This window comes from Aphelocoma coerulescens, chromosome 17 (assembly GCF_041296385.1).
Source record: "Aphelocoma coerulescens isolate FSJ_1873_10779 chromosome 17, UR_Acoe_1.0, whole genome shotgun sequence".
NCBI classification, from domain to species: domain Eukaryota; kingdom Metazoa; phylum Chordata; class Aves; order Passeriformes; family Corvidae; genus Aphelocoma; species Aphelocoma coerulescens.
Window position 1 is genome coordinate 2,088,159 of NC_091030.1, and position 13,327 is coordinate 2,101,485.

The window sequence follows — 13,327 nt, forward strand, 5'->3', positions numbered from 1 at the left end:
AAGCTGACAGCCCATCCCGCAGTGGGAAAAGCTGCTGGATAATCTCTTCAGGAAAGGATGTTCAAACATTTAATTTCGAAATTAAATCCCTTTTTGCCTTGTTCAACCTGCCAGAAATGCAGGTGCACTGAAGCCAGCCTTGGGTGCAGGCTGGCAAGGACTGGGGAAATGCTGCTTGAACTCAGATGATTGAGGTTTGTGCCTAAATTATCTGCAAACTTTCACACCAGATGGTTTTTGTCCATCCCAGCAAACAGACCATTGCTAGATGAGATATTTAACCTTGCTCCTGTGCAGGTTATTTCAGTGCATGGCCTTCCCTAACACACACATTTCCCTCTCCCATTTAGGCTCTGAAATACCTGGATTATATATTCACAGGAGTCTTCACCTTTGAGATGGTGATCAAGGTAAGAACTTTTCCAAGCGGAGAGAGTCACAGTCACCTCCTCTTGCAGATTGATTTGTGAGAAGCTGGAGAAAGGGTGGAGCAGGACAGAAGTGGGAAGGATTGGAGAGCTTGAACTTGGGAACAGCTCTTAAAATCAAATGGAACAGCTCTCCTGGTTTCCTTAATCTCATATTTTATGGAGGAAGATCAGGATGTCTTTAGGAGCTGTGTAAGAGGATAAGAATTGGGACGGCACAGGAGCTGCCAGACCTTGCTGAGACACTCCTAATTCTTCCCTTTGCCTTTGCCACTGAGCAGGGATATTAATAACAGCTGATTCTTGGTTTGTCACGTTTCAAAAAGCTGAGAATTTCTCTTTTCCTCAGCAGGGTGACAGGTTTTGCCAGGACTGTGGGGCAGTAACTTCCCACAGAGCAGTCCCATAAAGTGGGGATTCAGTGCTGGGATAAGGCAGGGGCTGGGTTTCCCTGTCCGAGCAAGATGCAAAAGAGATGCAGAATAAAACCAGGATTAATGCACGTGTGTGGAAGGAATCCTAGGGAGCAGTGAGGCCTCATTTTGACAGCTTTTGGTTAAGTTTTATTGATTGGAGCTTCATTTTTGGGAGAGTTTTCCTGCCTGTTCGAGAGGAGCGGCTCGGCCGAGGATCTCAGCAGTTTGTGAAGGGTCCTTTGATCCAGAACCTTCTCCTGCCCCTTGGCAGGGTGGATCTGGGCCATGCTTGATGAAAACTCTTCCTTCTCCTGGGTTTTCTCTGCAGATGATCGACTTGGGGCTGCTGCTCCACCCCGGCTCCTACTTCCGTGACCTGTGGAATATCCTGGACTTCATTGTGGTCAGTGGGGCCTTGGTGGCTTTTGCCTTCTCGTAAGTTCATTTTCCTTCTCCTCCCAAATTCCAGGGAATGAGTGACAGAGGGGGCAGGACCTGTAATGGTTGTGGCTCCATTTCTCAGTGAGATGTTCAGTTCCTGCCCTTTTTCCTCTCGTAGCTGGGTGGGTGGGGGGTGAAGAAAAGGAATGAACCCAACTAAATTTGTGTCGTGGAACCTCTTGAAAATCCTCCCAGCTTGAGGCTGAGCCCATTCTCTGCTCATTCAAACATGAAGCCAAGATTTTTGTGACTCTTTGGCCAAGTTCTTTTCAGGAACTCACTGTAACACTTTGTGGCAGTCCAGTGTCTCCAGGCACTGGTTGTAGGAATTGCTCTCACTATGAAAAAACAGTGAAAGAAATCAGCTGGTAACTCCATGAACTCTTGGCAAACCCTTATTTGCAGAGTTGTGGATATTTCTGCTTCACAAACCTTTCCTATTTCTTTCCTTTTCTCTCCTCTCTCATTCAGGAACTTGTATTTCCACTTGTATTTCTCCCTCTCTCAACCCCTGCTCTGTATTTATAACTTTAAATAATACCCCACATCCTTCTTTAATATCGTGGAGGATTTTGAGCAACAAACACAGAGGAATAACTCTTTAAAAATTAAAATTAGCTTCTCATTTGAGCCTTTTTTCTTGGAAACAACCACAGGAAGAGCAACACAGCTTCTTCCAACCTTGAGGAGCCTAGCGGAGGATGGGAAGAAATTTCCCACTCGTTCTGAGGCGCGGGAATTGTTTGCAAATGCTTTGCTGAGAAACAAAAGATGACCTGGAAACAGGCAGCAGGACTTGACCACTTTAATCTTCTGCTAAATTAGCCCTGAGCAATTCTGGGAGTGTTTAGCAGCCCATGCCCAGCCGAGCTCACCTGTTTGTCGACACGATGATTAGAGGAGAGGAAATTGTTTAATTTGCTAATGAGAATTAGCAGCGTTTCACTCGCTAATGAGGAAAGCATCCACCTTTGTCAGGGAGCCACGGAGCGTGGCTGGGCTGCTTTAAATTGGCTGCAGTTTTGAAGCAGAGCCAAATCCCAGCTCCTCCCTCAGCTCTGCACAAAAAAAAAAAAAAAAATGCACAAAATGTTGCCTTTCTGGTAAAATATTCCTCAGGAATTTTTCATTTTCAAGGTTCCTGTCTCATTGAGGTGGTGAGATTTGTATTTTCCATCTGCTTTTCTTCAGTGCAAATGCTGAATACGAATAAAAACCCTCCAAGCTAAATCGACCCAAAAGTGGATGGACAGGATTGATATTGTAGGTGTGATTTTGGGGGATGTTGAAATCTGGGCTGTGCCTGATCCTTCACCAAATTAGTCAGTTCTTGGAGGAAATCATATCCAACATAATTTTGTCAAAGGAATGCTGCCCTCCCCTCTTTAAACATTTTGTTCTTGTTAAAAATCAGTTTTTTGGAGGAGCTCAGTGCTCTGTCGTAAGCAAAACTGGCTTGGTGAATGTCCCACTGACCTAAAATTTAACATCCAAAACCGAGCTGCTTTTTAAGCTCGACTAGACATGTGTGGGCTTTTATTTCCCAGCACATGAAAAATATCCATGGAACATCTCTCAGAATGAGATTGACTTAAGCCAGACTGAGTTAAGCAAAAGTTTAACTTAAAAAACCCAATTCAGCAACATCAGAACTTAACAAAGCTCCTCTGAATTGAAGAGAGGTGGAGAAGTCAAATAATCACAAAAAACCAACCTAACCCAAAATCTGGGGTCCCAGGAGAATTCCCCTTTTCCATCAGGAATTCAAACTTCCAGGGGGCATTTTGGGAGCCCTTCAGAGCAGCTCCCTGTGCTGGGAGAGCAAACCTCAGGCTCTGCCTTTAAAACACCTTCTCTTTGAACACGATTTTCTTTTGAAGGAGATTCTCCTTGCTGGAGTTACGGATTAAAATGAATAATTTTTAATCTTTCTGAGGCTTTTCGTGCTCAGGTTTTCTTCTGTTGCTCACGTTGGGCCATGAATATCTAACAGCACCTCATCAGCCTCTGAATAAATTACAGCTACATCCCCTGCCTGTGCTTTGTGATACGTGCCCCAAGCTGCTTTTATTTTCCACTGTGAATGAGTCTTGAGCAGGGTTTTACAGCCAGGGACTGCATAAACCCAGCCTAGTCACCGTCTCCCAGATGAAAGTCAGACAAGCTTATTTGTAAGGCTTGGGAAAAGTTGAATTTCTTCTGTGATTTTTCTGCTCTCTGTATGCCCTGCTCCACATCCCCATTTCAGTGGGCAACATCCAATCCAGGGAATGCCTGCAGCCTCCCTGGTGTAGCCCAAAAGCTGGGAAATCAGTCATTCCTAGGAAATGAATTCTCTCTGTTCCAGTTCAGAATCCTAACAGGGTAGGTGGTCGTGACTTAGGCCCAGCTCCTGGTTTGGTTAAACCAGATGGACACACAGAGCCAACTGAATGTTGATAATCTTGAAAAGGAGCTTTTGGAGACTCTTTGTTGTTCAATCAGTTGGATTTTTCCAGCAAATCCCACAGCCCTGTCACCCTCCTCAGTGGCTAAAAATGGGATTTAATGTGGCTGTCACTGCTTTGTTTGCCACGTGCAGGGTGGGATTTCATTCATGTTCTCAGCCTCCTCGCTGCCCACTGAGAGTGATGGGAACCAACCTCTTGCTGAATTAACCCATCCCTAAAAACCTGGGAATTACAGAGCTCCCATCTGGAATATTGCAGCAGCCTGTGTTAATTTAAGCATTTGAGATGATATCAGTCACTGCTACAAGATTGATAAAGCCCAGCTCTCAAAGCAGCTCTGGGTTTTCTTTCTGCCTGCAGCTCTTGAGGAGCAGCTCTGTGCTTGGCTGTGGTTAAGAAAATCAAAAAACTCAATTTAAAACAACACCTCCAGAGCGATGCTGGGAACAACAATAATAATAATAATAATAATTATAATAATAATAGGATGATGATGATAATAATAAAGGAATGTTTTCCATTTAGCAGAGCGTTTCAAAGAGAAATCCCTTTCTTTTTCTGGAGATAAACACGTCACAAACACCCAGACACGTTTGAGTGCTCAGGGATATCGAAGCAAACAAACAACCTGTGGAAAATTGTCACCAAAATCTCTCAGCCCCGTACTTGGGAGGAACAGCTGAGGAAGAGCAGCAAAGATTTGGCCTGGAAAAATTTGGAACAGAGGAAAGGTGGCTGAGATGCTCAGAATTTCAGGATGCTCTTGGAAAAAAACCAAATAGTCGAGGTTCTTCCTCCCAAAGTGGGAGAGAAGAGAGATTTGGAGGTGTTTTTCCCAGTGGATCCAGCAGGGAATGCAGGATTTCTGCTGTCCAGAAACCCCTTCCCTGCTGGTTTATCCTGTCAAGGTGGTGGGAGCGGGCCAGGGGCTGGGGGACCTCTCTGATGTTTCTGTTTGTCATTGACTCTGCTCTTTCTTTGTCTTCTCCTTGCTGGAATCTCTCTCTAGGAGTTTCATGGGGTAATATGTTCTTCCTGTCTCTTGCTGCTCTGTCTTTGCCTGTCCAACCTGTCCAACCACACACTTTGCCACTGTGGAAACAACCCAGCCATGTTCCACTCATCCCATCGACTCCTCTGTCCCTTTATTCTCATTATCCAGTGAATATCTTCCCTTAACAACCCTCATCCATCCTGGCTTTCCTTCAGCACAGATAGGAACAGAGTAAAAACCCAAGTCAGAGAGTCAACAAACACAGAGAGATGTATCTGTACCAAAAAAGATTTGAGGGGCTGACTCAGTGGGCACTGATGGTGAGTTACAATCTGTGAAAATCTGAACAACCAGGTTTAAAGAAGAAATTTTAGTCTCTTTTAGGGGATTTCACCTCCAAACAGCCAAGCTGGAAGCTCCAGGACTAATTCAGTGCAGTGTGGGCAATGGGACCCAGCTGGGATCCAGGCTCTGATATTGGGGGAAAGTCTCTGACATGAGGTCAGAGCTCAGGGAGCTTTTTTCAGGGGGATTTTTGAGGAAGGAGGTCCCAGAAGTTGTATTTAACCTTTTGCAAGTGGCAGTTCTGCTGTCAGTTCAGGACAGCTTCATTCAGGGATCCAGGCTCTGATACTGGGGGATGTCTCAGACACAAAAACAGCTCAGGGAGCTTTTTGCACAGGGAATTTGTGAAAAGGGGGTCCCAAAATTTGTATTTAACCTTCTGCAAGTGGCAGTTCTGCTGTCAGTGCAGGGGCAGGATGGGAGGCAGGGCTGTGTCCTCTGTCCCCACATTCCAGGAGCTCTGGGGGGATCCTCCATAGCGAGAAAAAGATGCCAAGAAAAGCCTTTGATGTGGTCCAGGAAATTTGGCACTGGATTCTTTCTTCTCTCGAGGAAAGCACAGCATTTAGGGCAGGAAGAGGGTGGCTTTGTGCTTGGGCAGAGTGGGGTGACCTCATTTATTCTTCCAGGGTGGAATTCACCCTGCCAGGAGGATTCCAGGCAATTACAGGCTCCACTTTACCCTGAATTTTTGACGCCCTGGCTCTGAGAGGTCCCTGTCACCTGAAATCAGAGCTGCTGGCAGCAGCAACAGCAACAAGCAGCTTCCATTTGAAAGAACCACTAAATTTTTAAAGGCCTTTTTATTTATTAAAGGGAGAAAAGGCTCTGCAAAGCTCTTTTAAAATATTCCTAATGTTTGAAATAAACAGGCAGCAAACTGACACAGAAAACAACAAAACAGCGCTGGCCTAATGCACCCAAAACTGAGCTAATGCAATTTTTTTTTGTGGTATTCTCTTTTTTTTTCCTTTTTTTCTTTGCTGTCTGCCTTTATCCTGTGCTCCTCTATAGCTCTAATTCAAGGTTCAGCTCTCCTGAAGGTTGCAGTTGTTGTTCAGCAGTCCATTAAAATCTCGTCCTTCCACAACAATTTGTTTTTGTTGTGAGGAATATCCAGGTCAGTGTGTGCTTGGATTCACCTTTTGACTGCATCCCAGTTCCATCTGGACTTTTTATTTTCTGGGACATCTGGCTTTGTATGAAAGCAGTGAAGAAATCCCAATATTGGCAGAGAGGGTTCTTAAAAACACCCAAACCCAACCCTTAGGGTTTTACTTGACAGGCAGAGGGTCCTTTTAATTAAAATGCAATTTGCATCACTCTGGGTCAGAGGACCAGGAAAAGCTTTTTCTATAGCAGGGACCTTACTGTGACAAGAAATGGGAACTTTTTTTGTTCCTCAGGATTCTCTGTATGGCTCAGAGCATAAATCCCATTAAGATTTAATTGGCTCACGCTCTTTATTTGCTTAAGTGCCTGAATGGAAAAAAAAAATCAGTCAGCCCTTCTTAGTGTCCTCTGCTGAGGCAGAAGGAATTTCCTGTGACTGGAGCTGTCTGCCCTCCACCTCGGAGCTCTCCGAGAGCTCATCCCATTCCAGGGAAAAGCAGGAGCAAGGATTTGCTCTGCCCCACGTCTCTTTAACCTTCCTGGAAGTATTAAATCCACAGAAATTCTTGCTTCAGGCGTGGAGCCCACCCTGGGAGAGCAGAGCAGGGAAATGTCTCTGTTCTCATTTGCACGAGGCCTCATTAGTGCAGTTGTTAATTGGCACAGCAGCAGCGTCCAGGTCTCCTGGAATCAGGAGCAGGCACCACGTGGGAATATTCTGGGGTTCTGAGTGAGCCCAGGAGAGCAGAGCTGAGCTTTGCTGGGCTGGCAGTGCTGATCTGCAAAGCAGCAGCGTGGCTGTGGGCGCTGGGGAACGGAGCAGAGCTCTGGGCACGGTGTCCCCGTGTCCCACCCCCCCTTTCCTGTCCTGCTGCCCCAACCACGTGGCCCTGAAGAGTCTCACCCTCACTCCTCTCTCTCCCCCACCTTCCTCAGCTCCCACTGCTTCCCTGGCTTTCCTCACGTGGGAAACATGGAGCAGGGGAAGGGATTTGCTTGGCCTTGCAGAAGGGGCAGCCCTGGGGATGGGGTGGCCGCCAGCTCTGGGGACAGGTGGGATGTCCTGTGGCATCTCCTCGTTCCCCCTTTTGCTTCCCTCCTGCCATTCCCATCCTCCTGGGGAGCCTGAACAACCTGTCCTGCAGCCAGAGCACTGCTGAGGGTCAGCCTGGGCAGTGGGGGAGCCCCAGCTCAGCTGGTGCCTCTGGTGACACCGAGGTGACCATGACAGCTGAAAGCAAATAGGCAAAGCCAAGCCTAGGCCAGACCTTCAGCTCTGTTAAAACCAGACAAGAAAGGCAGTAAAAGCTCTGCTGGCAGTGCCTGCTTCATCTAGGGCAGATCAAAGGTCTCTAATGAGAGTCAAATATTACTTTTTTAATATTTAATAGTCATTTTGTGCCTTTAAATCAATCCTGTAGCTCTGGCAGTAAATCCCGTGCCTGGATTGAGAGCTGTGTTAGTGGTCAGGGTCCAGCTGGGATGGATTAAAATGGCCCTAAAACAGCCCTGAAGGATGGGAGAGGGAGAGGTCAGGGACCTGTCTGTCCTGTTCCCCCTCTCCTCCACTTCTACTAAACTTTGTGGAAAGGGAATTTCTCCTGAAGTTATACATCCCTGGGATACAACTGACCCTCCACAAATTCCTGTGTGTCTCCCTCTTACTGCATTTCCAGACAACTGCAATGCCTGGTGATGGGGGAAAGGGACTGGAGATGAGGCAGGAATGTTGGTTTGGGTTGTAGATTCCAGTCCAGCGTTAGTTGTGAGTTCTCAATCCTTTGGAAGTGGCTGGATTTCCAAAAAGACCCTTCCCAGGGCTGAGCAGGGTCAGGCAGCCACAAAACTGGTTCCCTCCACCCTTGGTGCTCCTCCCTCAGCACAGGGTGTAGGGCAGGGTGGGGGAAGCTCTGCACTCCTTCCCAAACTTTTCGTGGCTCTCTTGGGTCTCTTGTCCTTCCATTATTTCCCTCGTGGAGAAGAGGAATGTTCAGCAGCCTGGGAGAGCACAGGATAGGAATTACCAGCATCTGTCCCACCGTTCTTCATTCACACCTGTGTTCCCTCAGCGCAGTCCCAGACCCAAACCTCCAGCCATGAATAAAACTCCCGATTTCCATCCCATTTTCCACTTCATACGAAACGAAGGGAATGTCGTTGTTTTGCCGTGGGGTTGGAAGAAGATGTACCTGTTGTCTCCTTTTGCTTATTTATTTTGGAAGTGCACGAGGAAAGGAACTCTGTCCTTCCCCTAAAACCCCTCTTGAAGTTAACAAGAGGAACGTTCTCGGGCCTTGCACTCGGTTTTAACCAAACCTAAGCCCCAAATGTGACTGACAGCACCTGCATGCCTGAGTGGGGAGTTGTCCCAGCACTGCTCCAGGCATGTAATATATTCTCATATTACATGGTCCTGCATGGGATCGGTGGCATGTCCTCCACGGGACACTCAGGGACGAGGGAACAGGCTCTGACCCCCAGGAGAGCTCTGTCCCTCACCAGGAAGGCTCCCAAACCCTCTTGGCACAATGTTCCCGCCAGAGAATTGCACGGAGAAACAGCCCCTGCCTCATCCAGGTGGGAGGGAAGAGCCACGTGTGGCTTTGTCCCTTCTCCTGCCGGGAATGGGATGGAGGAGCTGAGCCTCCTGTCCCGGTGCTGCTGCCCTGCCTGGGAGCCTTGTCCAGTGTGGAGTCGGGGCAGGAAGGGCCTCAGGTCCTGCTGAGCGGCTGGGAGGTGACAAAGCCTGGACATCCTGTGGCTGAGCCCTGCCAGGACCCTGCCCTGCCCCAGCCTTCTCCTCGTGCTGCTGGATCCACCCCAGGTGAGGCTGGGTCATCCTGCCTGCAGCCCTGCTGAGGATGGACACAAAACCTGCCAAAAAAAACCCAAACCCAACCAATTGCACCACCAAAGCCACCCTGGATGCCCAGAAACACCCCAGTGAGCGACCTGAGGAGCAAACGATTCCCTCTGTTGTTCTTGTGCCTTTTTCTCCCTTGCAGAGGAACCAAAGGCAAGGACATCAACACCATCAAGTCCCTGCGAGTCCTGCGGGTGCTCCGGCCTCTGAAGACCATAAAACGGCTGCCAAAGCTAAAGGTTAGAAAAGAACCCCAAATTTTCCTTCTCTGGAGGTTTCTGACCGATCTGAGTGGAAGCTGGTGGACTCCACTGACCCCAGGTTGTTTCTGTTGCTTTTCTTTGGTTGCGATGAATCTCTGTGCCAGATGAGCACAAACAGCTGGGCAGATGTTGAGCAAATGGCAAACACTCGGGTGCTTTTGCCAACATTGTGGGTAACTTTAGGGATTCTTGTGGAAATTCCATGAAAATTAAACCTCTACAAATAGAAAAAAAAAGGCAGATAAATTAAATTACAGTTCATAAGTGGGATGGTCTTCGAAGTGATACAGGAAAAAATGGGGTTGGGAGGGTTTGGGTTTCCCTGGAGAATTTAACATGAATATTGCAAGGTTTTCCACAGGCTGTCTGAAGGGATTTGTCATTGCTGTGGGAGGAGCTTTAATTTATTCATCTTTCTATTAAAGAATCCATAGTCCAGTTCTTTTCTTCCCTAGAACACTGAGCTAAAAAATAAAATCAATTTAATAGCCTGTGGTTACTCATCCAACAGCAACAATTTGAGGTGCAGCCAGGTCCAGCAAAGAGAGAATGGAAGGAGTTAAAATTCCATAATTCCTGAGATTTAGGGACTCCTCAATACCTTTTGTGGGCTGTTGATGGGGGAAAAGCCATGGATGTTTTGGAACGGTGAAAATGTGTTTGGAAATTCCTGTTTTCACATCAAACTAAGGGTCAGCTGCTCTGGAGATTTGCTTTTGTCTGAGCCCACCATCCATGCTTAAATAATTTTAGTTTTATGCACATGAAATTGATCTGAAAAGAAAAGGAATGTTAATGTTGAACCATGTAGAATTTTCATGTTGGATTTCTGGGTTATCAGTGAGATTTCCATCAGGATTCCTGGGCTAATTAAAAAGATTTCCATCAGGATTCCTGGGATGATTGGACAGATTTCAGTCAGGATTCTTGGGCTGATCAGAGGGATTTCCATCAGGGTTCCTGGGCTGATCAGAGAAATTTCCAGCAGGATCCCTGGGCTGATCAGAAGGATTCCTGTCAGGATTCCTGGGCTAATTAAAAAGATTTCCATCAGGGTTCCTGGGCTGATCACAGGGATTTCCATCAGGATTCCTGGACTGATTAAAAAGATTTCCATCAGGATTCCTGGGCTGATCAAATTAAAAAGATTTCCATCAGGATTCCTGGGCCGATCAGAGGGATTTCAATCAGGATTCTTGGGCTGATCAGAGAGGTTCCTATCAGGATTCCTGGGCTAATTAAAAAGATTTCCATCAGGATTCCTGGGCTGATCAGTGAGATTTCCATCAGGATTCCTGGGCTGATCAGAGAGGTTCCTATCAGGATTCCTGGGCTAATTAAAAAGATTTCCATCAGGGTTCCTGGGCTGATCACAGGGATTTCCATCAGGATTCCTGGGCTGATTGGACAGATTTCCATCAGGATTCCTGGCTTGCATCAGGGGTGTAATTCTGTGGGTGCTTCACTTCCATTCAGAGGAACAGCAGCAGGATTGTACAAACCCTGTGCTTGGGCAGGGACTGCTCAATTTCTGGTATTATGACAAACTTCTGACTAAAACTAAACTGCAAATTACTTGTGATGAATCAGGGCCTCATTCCCACGTAAGAAATGGGTTTGGGAACTTCTTTGCAGGGCGTTCAGGAGAGCACATTAGTCACACCTCATTCTGACAGACAGCTCTTTAGAAAAATATTTATTCAAAGCATTTGGTTGTTTTGTTTCCTGATATTTTTTTCCTTATTATTCCAACAGTTTTTATGCATCCACTGGAAGTAAAATCAAAACAATTTTCATTTTATAATGAAATGTTTGCTCAGGACTAATATTGTCTTGACAAGCTGTGATTGTCTTTGTAAATGTTACGAGCAGCATCAGAAAATTCAGTGGCACAGCCAAAGCTGTGGATAAAGGAGGAGATGGGGGAAGCTGGAGTTGTTCCTCACAGCTTTGGGAAGTGAAGATCCATCGAAGCACCCATGGGTTGTGGGATGGGGAATGAGTCCCAAATGAGGGAGATTTAGATGGGATCTTGGGAAGGAATTGTTCCCTGGGAGGGTGGGCAGGCCCTGGCACAGGGTGCCCAGAGCAGCTGTGGCTGCCCCTGGATCCCTGGCAGTGCCCAAGGCCAGATTTGATGGGGCTTGGAGCACCCTGGGACAGTGGGAGGTGGGAATAAGATGAGCTTTAAGGTCTTTTCCAACCCAAACCCTTCCGTGACTCCCCGAGTGTGGTGAAACAGTTGATGCCAAGACTTTGGATGAACTTCTCCTTTCTCCCCACCCCTTGACCTTGCTCCCCTCCACGCCCAGGCCGTCTTTGACTGCGTGGTGAACTCCCTGAAGAACGTCCTCAACATCCTCATCGTGTACATGCTCTTCATGTTCATCTTCGCCGTCATCGCCGTGCAGCTCTTCAAGGGCCGCTTCTTCTACTGCACAGACGAGTCCAAGGAGCTGGAGAAGGACTGCAGGTACAGCTGGCAGCAGGGAATGTGGCAGGGAGCAGCTTCCTGCAGCTGCCCAGGCTGGCCCAAAGTCAGGGATGTGCTGAGTGGGAAGAGTCTCCTGTAAATAAGAGCAATAATTCAGCACAGCTACCCCGGAGGTGAATTTCCCTTGTTTTTCATTAACAGCTGTGTCACTCCTGGCTCTGATCTTCAGGATACAGGGGAGGCAGCTTCTTTCCCGGGAAAGCTGAGTGTGATTCCTAAGAGAAGGGTTTTTGATAGTGTGACTCTTCTTTCCACCTCAATTCTTAGAGCTCCCATGAATTAGAAAAACACACTGAATAAATAATCAGAAGCGTGGGATGTTAAAGAGCTACTAATTAGTGAGGAGAGGGACAGGATCTGAATCTTTTAAAAGCCCTGTCATGCTTTGTCCTTCCCAGCAGGCTGCCAAGGTGTGGTACTCCACAATGTGCACCTCATCAGCTTTTTCTTGGCACCCAAAGCACCTCCTCAGCACTGTCCTGCTCTGCCCGTCCCTCTCCTGCTGCCTGGCACGTGCAGGGCACGTCCCCGGTGGGATCCCAGGGGTTGTCACTGCAGTTCTTCCTTGGAAAAATGCAGATAAATTACGGGGAGGAATGTGAAAGGACAGAAAAGGGTAGGTTGGAGGGGGTTCTCCTCGTGCCAGGCCCCTAAAAGCAGGACACATTTAGGAATTAGATCCAACCCTGGAGTAGGAGCCAGAGATGTTTCCCTGGCAAGCAGAGGTTTTCTGTGGGGTCAGACAGTTTAGGGGCCAGCACGGTGTTGATGGCTGGCTTTGCCTAATGAATTAATGAATGCCCTGCTTAAAATTCCTTTCATCTTTAGTCCTCAGGTCCAGTTCCTGTGGCTAAAAGTGACTCAAAAATTGGCCTTTACTTCTGTCATAGGCTTTGAGGGGGTCTCCTTGTCTGTAATCCACAGCAGAGTCCAGACTGTGCTGCTGGGGCTTTCCAAAACTCCTGAGTCCTAAGAAATGCCTGATCTGCTTTCATTCTCTCACTAGCTCTCAATCCCTTGTTCCTAGGGGTCAGTACCTGGATTATGAAAAAAATGAGGTGGAGGCACAGCCCAGGGAATGGAAAAAATACGAGTTCCACTACGACAACGTGCTCTGGGCTCTGCTCACGCTCTTCACCGTGTCCACAGGGGAAGGGTGGCCAACGTGAGTAACGGGGCTGGCAGGGGCTGATGGTGCAGGTACAGCAGGTCCCCAAAGCTCTGAGGGACAGCAGGTGACCTGGGAAATGAGAAAAGTCTTTTATCAGCTCAGTTCTGTGTGATTATTGGGTGAGCCAGCAGGCAGAGCTCTGCGTTTTCCTGGCACAGGGATGCTCAGGAAGTTTTCCGTTCTTGCTTCAGGCTTTTGGGCTCGCACACCTTTCTCAGGGGTAAAATTGATATTGGAAATGTAAGAAAACAAGGGGGGAAAAGGTATTGTGAGCTCTGCTGGAAGTCTGCTGGGTGTGATGGTCCCCAGATGACATTTCCTGTTCAGTACATGACTTTATTTTGGCACG

At 47.5% G+C, this 13,327-nt stretch overlaps 1 protein-coding gene across 1 annotated transcript in view; it reads left to right on the forward strand.

The window, feature by feature from the left end:
• The window catches only part of CACNA1B (calcium voltage-gated channel subunit alpha1 B), a 265,893-nt gene that overhangs the window by 200,883 nt on the left and 51,683 nt on the right, over nt 1-13,327 (forward strand). Inside the window, exons 23-27 of the mRNA XM_069031456.1 lie at nt 351-410; nt 1,173-1,279; nt 9,193-9,289; nt 11,626-11,786; nt 12,835-12,972. Coding sequence (XP_068887557.1) covers nt 351-410; nt 1,173-1,279; nt 9,193-9,289; nt 11,626-11,786; nt 12,835-12,972 — 563 coding nt within the window. The remainder of the gene's footprint in view (nt 1-350; nt 411-1,172; nt 1,280-9,192; nt 9,290-11,625; nt 11,787-12,834; nt 12,973-13,327) is intronic.